The sequence below is a fragment of the Neoarius graeffei genome, chromosome 2 (assembly GCF_027579695.1).
Source record: "Neoarius graeffei isolate fNeoGra1 chromosome 2, fNeoGra1.pri, whole genome shotgun sequence".
NCBI lineage: Eukaryota > Metazoa > Chordata > Actinopteri > Siluriformes > Ariidae > Neoarius > Neoarius graeffei.
The window spans coordinates 68,976,189-68,994,641 of record NC_083570.1 but is presented as its reverse complement, the minus strand read 5'-3'; the positions used below and the strand labels follow the sequence as shown (position 1 = coordinate 68,994,641).

The window sequence follows — 18,453 nt, the reverse complement described above, 5'->3', positions numbered from 1 at the left end:
TGTTAATTGCCATTTCTTAATAACATTGCGATCTGAGGAAACAGCTACCTGAAAACACTACTACATTCTTGTAGCCTTCTCCTGCTTTGTGAGCATCAATTACTTTATTATTCAGAATGCGAGGGAGTTGCTTAGAGGAGCCCATGGCGGTTGATTTTAGGAACAAGTTTGAGGAGTCAGAGAATTTATACAGCTTTGAAATCTGCATCATCTGACCTTTCCTAACGAAGAATTTGAACAAGCCACAGCTCAATAAGCTAATTAAGGTCTGGAACCTTGGTAAAAGTTACCTGAGAACTCAAATGTATTAGAGTGCCCAAACTTTCGCATGGTGTTCCTTTTCTTTTTTCACTCTCCAGTTGTACAAAACAAAAATAATACACAAATCTTGCAGAAAATGCTGAAAAGAAATGTGTCGTCTTTACCTTTATGCCTTTTGGTGATCACTTCATCTTCTGCTCACTTAACTATTTACAGTAACAGACATTTTCAGTAAGGGTGCCCAAACTTTTGCATGCCACTGTACTGAATACTATACTATAAGATTGATAGTTAATGTAGTAAAAGTATTAATAATATTACTATGTTTTATAAGCTGTAACTTTATGGGATTAACTACAAAGATTTTTTTTTTTTACCCAAATGCCTTTCTGGAATCCCATTTCACATGGAAAAGGATGCTAAAATCAATTTAATCTACCCAGGAATAAAAAATCAAACTACACAGAAAGAAATATACCTGCTACCCACAGTCATCTAATGTAGGCTAATAACCTAAGGGCAGTCAACAGATCTTCCTGTAGTGATATCACATAAATAGTAAAATAATAGAAAATGAGAGGGAGTTTTAAAAGTGGGATTATTTTTGCTGTTTTGGTTGGGGCAAGGCATCTTACTTTGCCTGGTATAAACACTGTGGTTATGTTATCCACCCTTTAACCAAACTACAGTTCATCTAGTCCCAAGTAAATATTTAGATACTTGGCAGTAGCAGTGCCAGATTCTTATGCTGGTATCAGACGACAATATTTTGGTCTACATGTCAGATGAATCAGTCACATTGCCATAACTTCTTGCCATGTCCTGGTTTGAAGACTGGCAGCACTACAAGTTTGTTCATTCTTCATGTCCTTGTGTGTTGTCATGGAGGAGGGTCAAGATATTGTCAATCATGGTGATGTTCCTGACATTCATATTCGGGCTCAATGCTGGAAATTTGTCAGCCATGACAAAATAGTGTGAAAACTGGGCTGAATAACTGTAGACCGATCCTGGCATTAGACAACAACAACAGCAGCAACAACAACAAAAACAACAACAACAACAACAACAACAACAACAACAATCCTTTGAATTCCAACACAACCAAGACAATTTAATGTTACATAAAATCTGAGCAGCCTGAAGGAGAGAGCAGAGAGACTTGGGACAGTTTGTATTCCCATAAATTAATTCCAATCAGATTACATCAGAAGTTAGATGTTGCCTCTTAGAGTAATCTTCTTCTTCCTTTGGAGCCACAAAGCTGGACACTGCAGTAAAGTCTGTGCAGTTCAACATTTTTGTCAATCAAAACTTGCATTTTCTACTATGCAATCCACCTCCATTCTATGGTGTAATGTACGCTGGTGAATTCAGGATTTGCTCTGCATTAAAGCATGTAGCCTAGAGTTACCATATGTAGTATTATTTATTAAACTTAAATTCAGTGGAAAAAAGCATTTAAGGATTTTTTTTTTCAGCACATGCATATAAAGACACAGAGGCTTTGTGAAGTATTCTGTCAGGTATGCGGCAGTAGATGGATCTAAGTGCAGGAAGAGTGTTCATTAGCAGGCGTGATATTTACACACACAAAACACAAACGAAACTGAAAGCAGAGTCATAAACATGGCTAGAAACAAACGTGACAGTGATAATGACAATACTTCACAAAGCCCGTGTCCTTATATGCACATACTGATTGCTTTCAAATCAGCATCAGGTGTTTCCCATAATGACTGGGTCCCAAGTGCATGCACAACGCGCTCCAAAGGATCCCTGAATGTAAATGCACTTTAAGTCTTAGTGAAGGTTAGGCTGTGCTGAGCTGCTGTGTTGCTCATGGTCACTTCACTGGATAAGAATGAACACCTTGCTGCAGTTGTGAAATATTTTTTTTTAATTCTTACCTTCATGGAAATGAAGTGAGCATACCAACGGAGCACACCTCTCAGTTCAATACTGAGTCCCACTGAATGTTTTCTCCAATTTTTCCCTTCTACATTACGAGATTTCTCTAGTTTTTCCCACCTGATGAATTACTTTTGTTAAATGAAAAAAAATCTGATGTCTTTGTTTCGTTCAAAATGATTTGCATATCCAAAAACACAGCAAAACCTTCCCATACAGATCAACAACAACTAACTTGTCTGAATGAAGCACTACAAGCGTGCCCCCTGTCATGGCTGTGTAGTTAACGTTGCTATGGGGTCACGTTACGGTGCAAAGCCTCTAGTAAATGCTCTATAATGTAGTATGAATGTGACGCTACCTACAAAGAGTTTCACACAATCTACAAAAGCTGAAAACTTGTCCCAAGTCTCCCTGCTCTCCCCATACAGAAAAAATAAATGAAGAGATTTTACTGTTGCACTTTTAATTAAATGGACTTCACTCAAATGATCAGCGAAATAACTCCATGAATGTGTGTCTAGTCAGTGAAAAAACACTGGTAGTGACATCATCAGAGTGAAATATCAGGAATTATTATACATACAGGCCACTTTTTCCATGGAATAAAAACATGTATTCTCTTCCCTTCTAGTGGGTTTATTGATGGCATGCAATATTGTTATCATATCGCTTATCCTCCATATATTACACCACTCTCCCCAATGGAGAATGAGCAAGCAATATTGTTGTAATATTGCACGTTGCCAAGACAACACGACGTCACACGTCAGAGCTCATGCGAAGCTCCAAAGACAAAACTTTTCTGCTACTCATGCACACAATCATTTCTTTGTCTGCCAGGAAAGACAGAAGAGGAGGCTAATCCAGTGCTAGGTTTAAGCACTAAATAAATAAACTGAAACAAAAGACACACTGAACACCCGAAAGTCTACCAACACTTCATTATATATTCTTCACGCATATTTACAAGACAAAAACATACCAACGGACATTGAAAAACTGGAAAAGAGACACATCGGAGATGTAAAACTTCAGTGCAAACGAGTGACTGTGACAATTTGTAAACAAACATGGCTGCGAGGTTTGCTTCATTAAAAGCAGAAGGTTTTGAGAGAATTTTGGCTGTCAGGTCGCTCGGTTGTGTGTGGTTGTCGATGCTGATTTTAAAAGTAACTAAGTAAATTACACAGGGAAAATAATAATAATACACTGTAAAACATTTCAGATTGGTTTAACTTGGAAATGCAAGTTCACCTGCTGCCTTGAAAATGCAAGTTAACTCAATTTGATGATCATCTTTGTTTCAACTCAGAAAAAGTCTCAATTAGTCAAGACAACTAAGTAATTCAAGTCTAACCTTTGAAAACTTGCACAGATTAGTTCAAATTAAAACACTTTTCAGAGATCATTGAGTAAAAGAGAAAAAGTAGGTGGACATAACTAAACAAGGCTGAAATGTTTTACAGTGTATTTGGCTTGACTGCGCTAGCATTGACCTTTGCTAACCCTACACTGGCTGGAAGGTAACTGCACTGCCACACTAACAGTACCGAGTCGCGGGTAAGTTAGTGTTGGTCTTCCCTAACGCTATTGCTACGCCAGCTGGAAGGTAACGGGACTGCCGTGCTAACAGGAGGGCAAGCTAGCATTGGCCTTTGAGAATGCTGATATGAAGAGTGTGTATGTATTATAATAATAATAATAATAATAATAATAATAATATTGGCTTAGCACTGTCGCCTCACAGCAAGAAGGTCCGGGTTCGAGCCCCGTGGCCGGCGAGGGCCTTTCTGTGCAGAGTTTGCATGTTCTCCCCTTGTCCATGTGGGTTTCCTCCGGGTGCTCCGGTTTCCCCCACAGTCCAAAGACATGCAGGTTTGGTTAATTGTTGGCTCTAAATTGACCGTAGGTGTGAATGTGAGTGTGAATGGTTGTTTGTCTCTGTCTCAGCCCTGTGATAACCTGGCGACTTGTCCAGGGTGTACCCCGCCTCTCGCCCATAGTCAGCTGGGATTGGCTCCAGCTTGCCTGCGACCCTGTAAAACAGGATAAAGCAGCTACAGATAATTGATGGATGGATGGATGGATGGATGGATGGATGGATGGATAATATTGGCTAGCTTTTTTTCATGGTATATCAGATATCGATATGTCAGATGATATCAATATCATGATATATCAGATACTTGCCTTCGACTCATTCAATATCATGCTAGCTGAATGGAATATATCTGATATACCACTCAAAGCCAGCCAATATTATTTCAATTATGTCACTCAGATCCACGATGTATTTCATATGAAAAATATGAGTTTTTCAGCACGAGAAGATAAACTTCATATCTTTGAACCAACGTGTGATGTTCTTTTTATTATATTCACAAACGAAATTTATCAAAACGATTCATCGATTTCCTCACGAGTGGCATACAGTACAGAGATTTATGTCATGGTTTTGGTTCTCCATGTCCCGGATGTAGCATGTCTGAAAAATACCTTATCTCATTATCTCATCTCAATATCTCTAGCTGCTTTATCCTGTTCTACAGGGTTGCAGGCAAGCTGGAGCCTATCCCAGCTGACTACGGGCGAAAGGCGGGGTACACCCTGGACAAGTCGCCAGGTCATCACAGGGCTGACACATAGACACAGACAACCATTCACACTCACATTCACACCTACGGTCAATTTAGAGTCACCAGTTAACCTAACCTGCATGTCTTTGGACTGTGGGGGAAACCGGAGCACCCGGAGGAAACCCATGCGGACACGGGGAGAACATGCAAACACACAGAAAGGCCCGCGCCGGCCACGGGGCTCGAACCCGGACCTTCTTGCTGTGAGGCGACAGCGCTAACCACTACACCACCGTGCCGCCGTCTGAAAAATACGAGTGATGTATTTCCCAGTAAAACACTCGTGTCCATATAATGTAATGGTAGTATGTTCTGTGTGTACAGGGTTATGTAGAAGGTATGTACAAGTGTTCAGCCTACATGGTTCCAGTCTTGTGTGGAGTAGGAGCAGTGAATATATCGTCTGAACAGAGGAGTCTCTGGCAGACCCCACACTTTAGTAGGTTTAACTAAAAGGTTTGTTCTGTTCTAGTTTAACGGCTGACTAACTCAGGCACATTTAATAACACCTGGGGGAGGGCTGAGAGCCCTGTGCGCATGAGCTGAGAGAGAGAGAGAGAGAGAGAGATTTGCCCAGCTTCAGTGTTGCTGTACCGGAGCTGAAACACAGAAGGCAGGACTGGAAGCTGGGGAGAGGTTCGACCCCACCACCATCATGATATTCCATCTCGCAGCCCTTTTGTGTAAGTTTATTCACTTTACATTTAATGCTTTAATGACTCGTTTTACTTTAAGATATTTTTTTCCCCAGTAAGTTTTCATTTTATACATTTAGTCACGTGGACACATGCATGTTTCCAGATGTTCCGCTGCTGGCTGTTGTTAATAGGATCAATTTTCTGTCGGCCAGTTTATACTCCAACTGAATCATTTAACCATTTATAACTCGGAAGCTTTGTCCTTTTTGTCTCCTCAACCCGTTTAGCCCATGTTTTCCATCCTAGCTGTATAAGTACAGGACTTTTACTTCTTGCACCATGTTAGCAGATGTTGTCTTTTATTTCAAAGTGCTTTGGAAAAATTAGTGAACATAGAGCTTTATTCTTGTTCCAGCTGTGACCTGTGGGGAAAATACACTCAAAGGTTGCATGGATTATTTCAAGTTCCAGTCTTTTTTGTACACTTAAATACTGAATAGTTTAGTTTATTGTGGAAAAACTAAAGGAAATAATAAAATATAATTTGTTTTCTCCTTAAAATTTGTTCTGTTTCCACTGAGTCATGAAATAGTCATATTTATTTTGTACCTTTTAGTTATGTAGTCACAATTGTATATGAACACCATAAAGGGACAGAATTAAATTTTAGGGACTATATTTGATGGTGCATGCAATTGTTTGTACATTGTACATAAACCTAGTGACTTTTTTGACAGTGTATAATACTATAGGTCCCCCCCCCAAAAAAAAAAAAAAATTATGCTAAAATCGTGCTTTTGATTCGTGTTTTAATTTGAACCAGTAGAGCATAAAACAGAAAAATAACCTGAGTGGACTTTCTTAACACAGGTTTAGGGGCGCGGTCATTGGCCGAGCTGCCTGAGCTTGGGGATGTGTGCAGAGAAGGAAGCTGTTACCCTGCCACTGGAGACCTACTGATCGGCAGAGCCCACCAGCTCTCAGCCACTTCCACCTGTGGCCTGGAGAAAACCGAACCTTTCTGCATCGTCAGTCACCTTCAGGTAGATTGCGTGTGAGCCTGAAATGAGTTTGTTTTACCCACTACCTACCCCCTACCCCTGGTCTGTAACACATTCATTCACACAAGAAACTCTATCTCAACCGTTTGCACATCACACTACAATCGTTTGCATTGCTGTTGTATCTGCTGCTATTGGTCATTTGCATTACTGTTCATATACACCTCATAAGCTACTCTTCTAAGCATCTTCTCCATTACAGATATTGTACTGTATTTGTGTACATTGTTTGATTTTAGAGTATATTTTACTTATATATATATATCTTCCTGAGAACCAACCCATAGACTTGTGTCCTCTGTAGTTGACATTTACTCTTTCAAGCTATTCACTTGAATCCTGGTGTCTTGTAAAGAGTGCATCCTGGGCTTTCCAATGATATACCGTGTGACTAGGAGGGTTGCTGGGAAATTCCTAGGAAGGAAATCACAACAAAAGAGAAATTGAGAGACACATTTTTTCTTGGTTCCCAGGAGGATAATGTATATGTATATAAGTACCATTTTAAACAATACCTCAATGAACACAAACAATTTCCAAAATGTTGAAAAGACAAAGTTTAATATAACATCTGTTTAACTTATAACGTGAAAGTAAGGTTAATAATATATCTTAGATTACACATTTTTTCAGTTTTACTCAAATTAGGGTGGTGCAAAAATGAATGCACCCCACAACAAAAACTACTACATCTAGTACTTTGTATGGCCTCCATGATTTTTAATGACAGCACCAATTTAGTGACTGGATGCTGGATGGAGAGTGATGCTCAACTTGTCTCTTCAGAATTCCCCAAAGAAAATAATTTCTTTACACCACAAAGGTGAAGGCTACAAGAAGATCAGCAAAGCTTTACTTATCAGTCAGAATACTGTAGCAAAAGTGGTACAAAAATTTAAGAAAGATGGAACTGCAACCATCTCACAGAGACGTCCAGTTCGTCCACAGAAGTTAACAACTCGACAGGAGTGTCTTCTGATGAGAAGGGTTGAAGAAAATCAGCATGTAATTTCACTGCACTTATCTAAAGAAGTAGAAAGCCAAACTGGGGTGACTATTTCCCGTGACACAATACGGCATACGCTGCAGAGGAATGGCATGCATGGATGCCGTCCACGAAAGAAGCCTCTCCTAAATCCCAGGCACAAAAAAGCCCGCCTAGAGTTTGCCAGGGCCCATGCTGACAAAGATGAAGACTACTGGGCCTCTATACTCTGGAGTGATGAGACCAAGATAAATGTTTTTGGAACTGATGGCTTCAAAACTGTATGGCATCACAAAGGTGAGGAATACAAAGAAAAATGCATGGTGCCTACAGTGAAACATGGTGGTGGCAGTGTCCTTATGTGGGGCTGCATGAGTGCTGCTGGTGTCGGGGAGCTGCATTTCATTGATGGCATCATGAATTCACAGATATCTGTATATTGCTGTACAGATTGCTCTATACTGAAAGAGAAGATGCTATCATCACTCCGTGCCCTTGGTTGTTGTGCACTTTTCCAACATGACTAAACACACATCTAAAGCCACTGTTGGATTTCTGAAGAAGAACAGGGTGAAAGTGATTCAGTGGCCAAGTATGTCTCCTGATCTGAACTCAATTGAACACCTATGGGGAATTCTGAAGAGACAAGTTGAGCATCACTCTCCATCCAGCATCCAGTCACTAAAAGAGATCATTGTTGAAGAATGGAAAAAGATTGATGTTGCAAAATGTCGCCAACTTGTTCATTCCATGCCTAGAAGACTTGGTGCTGTCATTAAAAATCATGGAGGCCATACAAAATACTAGATGTAGTAGTTTTTGTTGTGGGGTGTACTCATTTTTGCACCACCCTAATTTGAGTAAAACTGAAAAAAATGTGTAATCTAAGTTATATTATTAACCTTACTTTCACGTTATAAGTTAAACAGATGTTATATTAAACTTTGTCTTGTTAACATTTTGGAAATTGTGTTAATTGAGATATTGTTTAAAATGTTACTTTTCAAAGGGGGTGTACTCATTTACGCTGAGCACTGTATATATATATTTTTTCCTAATATGAATTTTTTTTATCTGATTTTACAAGTAAGGTGAGAGAGAAACGGCATTTCGATTATCCTATATATCCTGGATATATAGTAAATTGACAATAAAAAAAATCATTGAATCTTTGAATCTTTGCGTATAAAGCATATAAAGGATACTAGACCCACTAGCTATTTACTTTTTCTGAGAGAAATAACATCTGACTCCAAAGGTAATGGGAGAGAGAGAGCCATAATATCCAGGCCATTAAAATAATACATTCAAATTTAAAAATCAGGAACTTTTCCTGCATAATTTACCTATTAGGTAATGTTATAACAGCATAAGAAAACCTTTAGCCTTGTTAATTGTTTTGCACGTCTTTAAATTTGTCTTTAAAATTGTTCAGAGACCTGATCTGTTTAGAGAGTGTTTTACATACAAGTCCTTCTGGGCTTTAATCTTTCTTGTTTGTACTAGTCATTACTTCATGTGGGTGCTCTTGGGACATACCCTTCCTTGCATGAGTCGTCATTTTATACAGTTTGACTCCAGTTTAGATTTTGGTTTGTCTAGACTCCATCCTCACAACCTCAAGCAAAATAAAGCAAATCACATTATTAAATCTCATAAAAATCTGTTTAAATCGTCTTGAAATGAAAGCAAGAAAGTGCACAAGAAGTGTAATTCATGCTGAAAATAACCAGCTATATTGCTTGTGTTATCTTTGTAGACTTATCAGTGCTGTGGTATTTGGTTGTAGTAGGAGTAGCTGAGTGAGTAAGGTTCCAGTCACAGTTGTGTGTGCATATCATTGAATGGATATCAGTTGAATATTTGAGGCTGCTGTTGTCTCCAGATCAATGAGACTAGACGTAAGCCATTCATTTTCAGACTCTGAGACAGTGGAGTTTAGTTTAATTGTAGACATTCCATGATAACACAATGAATAGGGCCTTAGAGTTGTTTCTCTCTAAGGTTTGCTAAATGTGGTATGTGTGCAAAAGCCATTGACATTTTCAATCCTTTCCCCCTCACCAAATGTAGGAAGAGAAGAAATGCTTTGTGTGCGATTCTAGGGAGTCCTACAATGAGGCTGAACATACAACCAGCCACAGAATCGAGAATGTGGTGACCACGTTTGCTCCTAACCGACTTAAGACATGGTGGCAGTCAGAAAATGGTGAGTTTATAAGACTGTTTATGGCCCCAAAACTACTTTTCTTTCTTCCATATTCATTGTCTTCTGGAATAAACAGGAACATATTTTGCTTCTAATCAATGTATCTCATTAAAAGGTTCAGATTTATAAACTTTTTGATGGCTGCTATAATTTCCAAAAGGTTCTTGTTTCTAAGTTAGCGAGAAAGGCCTTTCTTTCTAGGTGGAAAAAAGAACACTGAAAAAAGGGGCTTGTTAAATGGAACACCTCTCAGGATAGCCCCCTGTAATCATACCATTGCTGGGAGTTACAACTTCCAAGCAGACACCTAATAGTTGACTAGTTAAAATGATGACCTCCATTTTAACCCTTTAATGACAACTTTTTCCCCATAGGAATTCTCACCTACAAGTCTTGGAAAGCCATTGATTTTTATTGTCTACATTCAGTAAATCACAAAATACAAAAAAAAAGTTGTATTGTGGGGTTGCATTTCCTGTGTGCTTTGGTGCATTTTCCCCAGCCATACTTTATTACTAAAATGGTTATAGAGGGAGGCTTGCCTGATTCATGGGAAAGACAGACTGTGAAATGAAGAGAAAAAAGAAGTCAGGGACACAACTGAAACCAGAGAGGCCTGTGAATATAAGTCTGAGTTGTTACAAGACAGGACAGCTTGAGGTGGGATAATGTAGGGAGAGAGGAAACAGTTACTCACCACAGCTGGACACATGGGCCTGGGAATTGGAGAAAGACACAGAGGCATACAGCTTAATGATACATCCTCTGTCCATCCTAGAGCCATGTGGCATATTTCCAATGAAAGCATATGTTCACAGCTGCAACTGTAGAACTGTACTGTGACTGTATTATGGACTTTTTCCATAATGTACAAGTTGCAGATGTTACCATGACATGATTTTTATGCTTCCTTCCACTTCCATACTTAATCCAACGTTATGTGTGTAACACAATCAAAATTAGTATATATTATTTCCTCATGTCCTTCGTTTTCCCTTGTTGTCATTTGTGTTTGTTTAGATTTAATGTGAAGCATTACCAAATTTTAAATGGTTTATTTCTTATTTAATATACTCAACTCTGTTCTCAGGCTTGGAGAATGTGACCATCCAACTGAACCTGGAAGCAGAGTTCCACTTCACCCATCTCATCATGACCTTCAAGGTAATTGTGATTATAGGCTGAGGGACATGGTCTGGTGATGACAGGTGTGTGTGTGTGTGTGTGTGTGTGTGTGTGTGTGTGTGTGTGTGTGTGTGTGTGTGTGTGTGTGTGTGTGTGTGTTGAGGATTCACATAATCATGGCTTGTGGGGGAGGTGATGGTGGATCCGTGTGAGAGCAGTAGGAGGTCTGGAGAAGCTCCAGCTGTGCTTGTGACTGAGATGATTGGAATGTTACTGATAAAGCTTCCACTTCAACAGTTCAGTCTTTATGTATAAAATGTATTAAACCGCATACTTACTTCAGTAAATTGCATTAAAATGAGATGGAATCTCTGTGTGCAAGTTTATCTTTCATTTTCAATGTATATCTCTTTTGGAAGAATAAGAAGCCTTTATTTAACACACGTACACTCAAGCACAGTGAAATTCGTCCTCTGCATTTAACCCATCTGAAGCAGTGAACACACGCATGCACACACATGAGCAAAGAGCACACACACATATTCAGAGCAGTGGGCAGCTATGCTACAGCGCAGTTGGGGGTTAGGTGCCTTGCTCAAGGGCACTTCAGCCGAAGGCAACCCCATGTTAACCTAACCGCATGTCTTTGGACTGTGGGGGGGAAACTGGAGCAAACCCACACAGACACAGGGAGAACGTGCAAACTCCACACAGAAAGGCCCCCATCAGCCGCTGGACTCGAACCCAGAACCTTCTTGTTGTAGGGCAACAGTGTTAACCACTACACTACCATGCCTCCCAATAGTTTTGGTGAACTATTGAGGAATCAAAGTGTTTTACTCATATGTCCTCCATTTCATGGCTCATTTATATGGTGCATTTCCACCAAAGTTGCACTTTTACATTTTACCGATGCTTTTATCTACAGGCAACTTACAGTTGAGACAGAACACAAGTGAGTAGTTGGGGGTTAAGGATCCAACCATGACAGCTTGGTGTTACAGGGATTTGAACTCACATTCTCCTGAACAAGAAGCTCCTTCATGAGTTCCTGGTTTGCATTTCAAGCAGATGCCTTCACCATTATTGAAAGAACACAAAAAATGACAAGTAGCATGCCATTGGAAGTGTACAGCAATCTCAAATATAAAATTTCCTACACTGTAGCAGGAACTACAAATCTACGGTCCTCTGGTGGAAAAGCAAAGGTTTCCTAAAGTGCCTAAAATAAAGATCCTGAATCACTCATTCCAGCTTTCACTCACTGCCATGTGGACCCTATTGAGCCACATGTCATATTAATTGGAGCATAGTTTTATGCTGGATGCCCTTCCTGCCACAATCCTCCCATTTTTGGGCTTGGGAAACAACCATTCACACCTATGGACAATTTAGAGTAACCAGTTAACCTAACACAGTCTTTGGACTGTGAGGGAAACCTGAGAACCTGGAGGAAACCCATGCAAATATGGAGAAAACATGCAAACTCCACATAGAAAGGCCCCTGCCAGCCACTGGGCTCGAGCCCAGAACCTTCTTGCTGTGAGGCAACAGTGCTAACTACTGCACCACCATGCCACCCAAAATAAAGATCCTGAATTTCTCAAAGTTGCTCAAAGTTTCTTATCTTCACATTGTTAGTTCATGCACTAGAGGTACTGAAGTTCTAGATGCTCAGTCTGTTGCTGTTTTCCCTTAAAATGAAGACCAAAAGAAATCCAAATCAGTGGTTTACAACCTTGTTAAGAAGCAAGAATGCACTACTGATCCTGGCAACACTAAATAAAGAACGTGGCAAAAATGTATTACCTACCTGTTACAACTTTAGAGACGTTACAGTTTTAGGTGCATTGTTTCATACAGTAGGTTATATTTTTGCTCCTGGTGAAGCATTGCATTAATTATCTCCTAATTTATGAACAGAATACTCTCTAATCTGTTAAAAATGTTTCCTCTGGTACTTTTTACCCAGACCTTCCGGCCAGCTGCTATGGTGATCGAGCGCTCAGCTGACTTTGGAAAGACATGGCAGGTGTACCGCTACTTTGCCTATGACTGTGAATCCTCCTTTCCCTCAATCTCTCGGGGCCCCATGAAGAAGGTCGATGATGTCATTTGCGATTCTCGCTATTCTGATATTGAACCATCTACAGAGGGAGAGGTGAGCCTTACTGTTTGCTATAATTGAATTCAAACTTACTGTAATGCTCGTGCAGCATTTTGAATTAGTACTGACACATCCCATAATTATGATAAATTGCATATGGAAACCTGTATTCATCCAGGTCATCTTTCGAGTATTGGACCCGGCATTCAGGATTGATGATCCTTACAGCCCAAGGATCCAAAGTAAGAGCTTCATTTACAGCTTCTGTAGCATGCTTAGCTTGTGAAAGTATAATAATGGCAAATATACACAAAAACTGCAGAGATAAAAAACATATACTTCCTTTGTGCATGTAGCATCTCTTCTCTGATTTTAGATATGCTGAAGATTACCAACCTGAGAGTGAAGTTTACTAAACTGCACACACTGGGAGACAATCTGCTGGACTCACGTATTGAGATCAAGGAGAAGTACTACTATGCTATTTATGACATGGTGGTGAGGGGTAACTGCTTCTGCTATGGCCACGCTTCTGAGTGTGCTCCCATCAATGGAACTGGAGAGGTGGTGGATGGAATGGTAGGTCACTATTGCATAAAAGAGATTTGAAGATGTAGTTGGCTTAATATTGCAGGTATAGTTTTGCAAGTGGTCAGTAGTGGAAAGTTCATTCTAGGAGGCGTTTTAGTCAGCAGGCATTGATTATTTTGTGCAGCATTTTTGTTTTCAACTGAAAGCTATGTAAAATGCCTCCATGTCAGATTCCTGTTGAAGAGAACCACATTAACAAGTTCAATAGCGGAGCCCCATACTTAAGAGAATATGGTAATGCATCGACCTGATTTTTGATGGCTTGAGTGTATGACGTACGTATGAACAATGAACATGTACCACCACAGGGAACCCAATCATAAGTGCAAGGCAAAGTATCTCATAAACACTTGACCACCAGACAATGAAATTTGTGTCTTTATTTACACAAGATACGTAGAAGGGTTTTCCGCCAGTGGTTATTTTTAATTTGCTAAAATAAAAAAAAATGTGGGCTTATTTACTAACACATTTTACAGAAAATATTCACAACAGTTTCATATAAAAGTAGTTAAACAGTTTTATTAGTTCACTAGCTTGTTGGACAATCGACAGTTGCTGTCGTGTAAGCACGGTAGATGGATGTAAGTGCAGGAAGAGTTCTCCTGAAAACATGCTAGCAAACAGATCCAAATTAGAGACAAAGTCGAATAACAGACAGTGGTTGAGTGAGTCACAGACAGGATATCAGAGATAATACAATACTCACAGTTCAAAACCACAAACAGGGTCAAAACCAGAAAAGCGATACAAAATACAAGGCTTCTGCAAAGTCTCTGTGTTACTGAGAGTCCTTATATGTATGTGCTGTGATTGGGCTCTAATTAGGAACAGGTGCATGCTAATTAGTCCTAATGGCATGCACATGCTTTGCAGTTTTTTGGCTGTATGCTCTGAGCGCCAAGACACGTGGATGTGACAGATGTTCCCCGACAATTGTTTGGCGTATCAGGTTTCATGTTGGATCGTAACTATATAGTAATGATGTAAAGTGAAAGCGCTGGTTCACTGCTGTCCACCAGGCACCCAGCAGAGTCACACCATAATAATAAAAAATGTTGTGGTGTTGTTTCTGGTACATGGCATACAGTGTCGAAGAAAGGGATAAATATGTGTTCGTAACTGTGATGCATTATTGGTATCACTGTCACAAGACAATGCAGCAATTTATTGACGCAAAATACACTACACTACACAATTTGATGGTTCATATGCTATAATGTTATTCTGTTGAGGTTGATTTTGTGCCCTTGCAAATATTTTGCTCAGACACTCATCAGGAGCTCTGCTTTAAGGCAGTGCATAAATATACACTACCGTTCAAAAGTTTGGGGTCACCCAGACAATTTTGTGTTTTCCATGAAAAGTCACACTTTTATTTACCACCATAAGTTGTAAAATGAATAGAAAATATAGTCAAGCCATTTTTCTGGCCATTTTGAGCATTTAATCGACCCCACAAACGTGATGCTCCAGAAACTCAATCTGCTGAAAGGAAGGTCAGTTTTATAGCTTCTCTAAAGAGCTCAACTGTTTTCAGCTGTGCTAACATGATTGTACAAGGGTTTTCTAATCATCCATTAGCCTTCTGAGGCAATGAGCAAACACATTGTACCATTAGAACACTGGAGTGAGAGTTGCTGGAAATGGGCCCCTATACACCTATGGAGATATTGCACCAAAAACCAGACATTTGCAGCTAGAATAGTCATTTACCACATTAGCAATGTATAGAGTGGATTTCTGATTAGTTTAAAGTGATCTTCATTGAAAAGAACAGTGCTTTTCTTTCAAAAATAAGGACATTTCAAAGTGACCCCAAACTTTTGAACGGTAGTGTATATATACAGTATTAGACAAAACTATTAAGGAGTTTAAAATGTGTTTCTTATAAGAATCAAAATGTGTACTGTGAATGAATATAATGGGGATTTTTTTTTTTTTTTCATTTCGGAAAGCCACACTCCAGGAAACACATGCTTTATTTTTTGTGTATGTGTGTTTGTGTATGAAAGGAACATCCTGTTTAGTCTCCATTCCACGCTGTTTACTTTCTGTCTGATAGGCATTTCATCATTGTAAGCTTTAACAACTCCAAAAAGAAATTGGGGTTGTTAAAACCCCAATAAAGCCTGATCTGTTCAATAGATGATAGAGTACAGTGTGACCTTGCTTAAGCTGTGTGTGTGTGTGCGAGCGAATGCTGCCAGAGCTGGCATTTGTTAATGGATTCCAGATGCATCAAGTATAAACAGTTCCTGCTTCCATCTGGATGGGGGATTTTACAGCTCATTTTGAATAGCTGCATCTTTGCTGTAGTTGCTTTTGGTTGAATGTTTTGTTTTTTTCTCTAATGTTAAAATGTCAATTAATCAGAGCAATGGTGAAGAAACTGGTACTTTTTATTCAATTACCATACTAGTTTAGTCAGTCCTTACTAACTCTAAATGGTTTGATTACTTTTTAAGATTCCTAATGGTCACTTTTTCTCTTTTTCTGTAGGTCCATGGCCACTGTATGTGTAACCACAACACCATGGGGCTGAACTGTGAGCTTTGTCAGGACTTCTACCATGACCTGCCCTGGAGGCCTGCAGAGGGCCGTAACACCAACGCCTGCAAAAGTAAAACACTTTCAGGAAATGTTACACAAGTGTAGTGTAATGAGACAGTATAGCTATCGCAGCTCAAAACTGTTTTCATGTACACTGATAATGTCAGTAATTCTGTAACATTAAACAAGTCCAACTTTTCTTAAATTAACAAATAGATGTTTGTATATTGTCATTTTATCAATTATTTGATTTTCATGTACTTAAAAAAAATCATTCCACAACATGACTGAATATTAAAAGGTTATAACTTATAACTAAAGTTCCACCATTACCCAGAGATGAACTAAATATTATGATACATGACAATTATTAAGAAAATATTTTCAACTATAATGGAAAGTATCATAAAGCAAATGCATAATCTGCCATTTTCTCTCCAGAATGCAACTGCAATCACCATAGTACCTCGTGCCACTTTGACATGGCGGTGTACCAGGCCTCCGGTAATGTCAGTGGAGGAGTGTGTGATGACTGCCAGCACAACACTATGGGCCACCATTGTGAGCAGTGCAAGCCCTTCTTCTACCAGCATCCTGAGAAGGACATCCGTGACCCTAACATCTGTGACCGTGGGTTATTCTTCCTGTTCTCATTCTTCCATTTCTCATTTCTTTATTTTGTCTCTTCCTCTCTGCTCTCATCTGTTTCTCAGTGTTTCTGTCTGGGCTAGTTCATTTTGAAAGGTATGTCTGGCTAGATCTTTGAGCCTCTCTGTCTTTCTTTGTGGTTGGGATGATGGGGGGGAAGAGCACGGGGTGGGAAACACCTGGTCTTTGAAGTGCTGCTAGTCAACAAAGAGCAAAATACTCTGCTGAAGTTTCACACTTCATTTTGTGTGATGTCTGAGGCTTATGTTAATCTTTTGGACCACACACATGGCCAAATTGTTCGAAACACAGTCATTTCTCATATTTAATTATTAAACTTTTTTTTTTTTACTGCATGTTGTTAAACCACACCTCAGTGTGACCTCTGGCTTTTTGTTGTTTGGAATAATAATTAAATGTTTATTGATTACATCTTGGAATATTCATGTTTTGATTGTTGCTAAATGTTCCTCCGTAGCCTGTGACTGTGATCCCGTTGGTTCTCTGAATGGAGGCATCTGTGATGCGCTGACAGATGTTTCTCTTGGACTGATCGCGGGACAGTGTCGTTGTAAGCCTAATGTGGAGGGGGAGCGTTGTGACCAGTGCAAGCAAGGCCATTATGGCCTTAGTGATGATCCTCTGGGTTGTAAAGGTACATATGTAGGCATTTCAGTTTTTTGCTTCATAGTCAAGGGGATCATTTGCATTTGAATATTAATAAGTGAGAAAGTGTTTCCATGATTTGTGTTGTCCTTTTTTTTCTAGTTTGCACCTGTAACCCTGTGGGAACAGTCCCTGGTGGAAGCCCTTGTGACACAATTTCAGGGAGCTGCTACTGTAAGCGCTTAGTTATGGGAAGAGATTGTGACCAGTGCTTGGTAGGTTGACCTTGGGTTTTAATCATGTATTTCCTGGACATTATTCTATTCTGTTGATTTAGAGAGGGACCTGGCATGATGCTTTAAATTGATGAATATTATTATTGTTTTATGTCTTGTTTCGGTGACCTTTAGTTTCCAGATAATCTCTAGAACAGCCCTTCATTTTATTTATGTATCCAGCTAGTAGATTCAAAGGCAAACACAGGCCACCCCACAGTGGAATGCTTAGTCTCTCGTCTTGGGTGGTCTGTCATAAACAGCTTATTGTTCAAAATGTGTTTTAACAAGCTGTTCCCTTCACAGCCTCAGCACTGGGGGCTCAGCAATGACATGGACGGCTGTAGGCCATGCGATTGTGATGCTGGAGGTGCTCTCAATAATGAGTGAGTATGACATGCAACTCAGTGCAAGTTCTAGTTGATTGGATATGAGGATTAACCTTCAAGATCTATGTACCGAACTCACATGAATTGTGCTTTTGATCCAAAGCTCATCATTACAGGGCGTATGTTAATGTGATAGCTACTATCTTATGTGCTCAAACTAATCTCATTATTTAAAGGCATTTAAAGCATGCAATACACTACACATAGTACATATAGCAAGCATAGCATGTCATAAAAATGAAGTCTTGTACATCCACCTTCATTTCCATAGCTATATCATCAGCATTAATTTCAGTGTAATATAAAATAGCTCTAGGGCAGCACAGTGGTGCAGTGGTTAGCGCTGTCGCCTTACAGCAAGCAGGTTCTAGGTTCAAACCTGTCAGTTGACTGACAGTTGGCCTTTCTGTGCTTCTTGTGCCTGTGTGGGTTTCCTCTGGGTGCTCTGGTTCCCT

General features: G+C 39.6%; 1 protein-coding gene across 2 annotated transcripts in view; it reads left to right on the top strand.

Annotated features, from left to right (window-relative positions):
- Positions 1-5,360: 5,360 nt before the first annotated feature.
- lamb1a (laminin, beta 1a) overlaps positions 5,361-18,453 on the top strand; it is a 42,250-nt gene continuing 29,157 nt past the window's right edge. Inside the window, exons 1-12 of one of the 2 annotated variants that reach the window (XM_060914792.1) lie at positions 5,361-5,494; positions 6,320-6,492; positions 9,569-9,704; positions 10,795-10,868; positions 12,802-12,990; positions 13,115-13,178; positions 13,313-13,515; positions 16,030-16,150; positions 16,522-16,710; positions 17,207-17,383; positions 17,497-17,609; positions 17,916-17,995. In XM_060914792.1, the coding sequence (XP_060770775.1) occupies positions 5,467-5,494; positions 6,320-6,492; positions 9,569-9,704; positions 10,795-10,868; positions 12,802-12,990; positions 13,115-13,178; positions 13,313-13,515; positions 16,030-16,150; positions 16,522-16,710; positions 17,207-17,383; positions 17,497-17,609; positions 17,916-17,995 (1,547 nt within the window). In that variant the 5' untranslated portion in view covers positions 5,361-5,466. The remainder of the gene's footprint in view (positions 5,495-6,319; positions 6,493-9,568; positions 9,705-10,794; positions 10,869-12,801; positions 12,991-13,114; positions 13,179-13,312; positions 13,516-16,029; positions 16,151-16,521; positions 16,711-17,206; positions 17,384-17,496; positions 17,610-17,915; positions 17,996-18,453) is intronic. The other variant, XM_060914791.1, reaches the window with a different exon arrangement.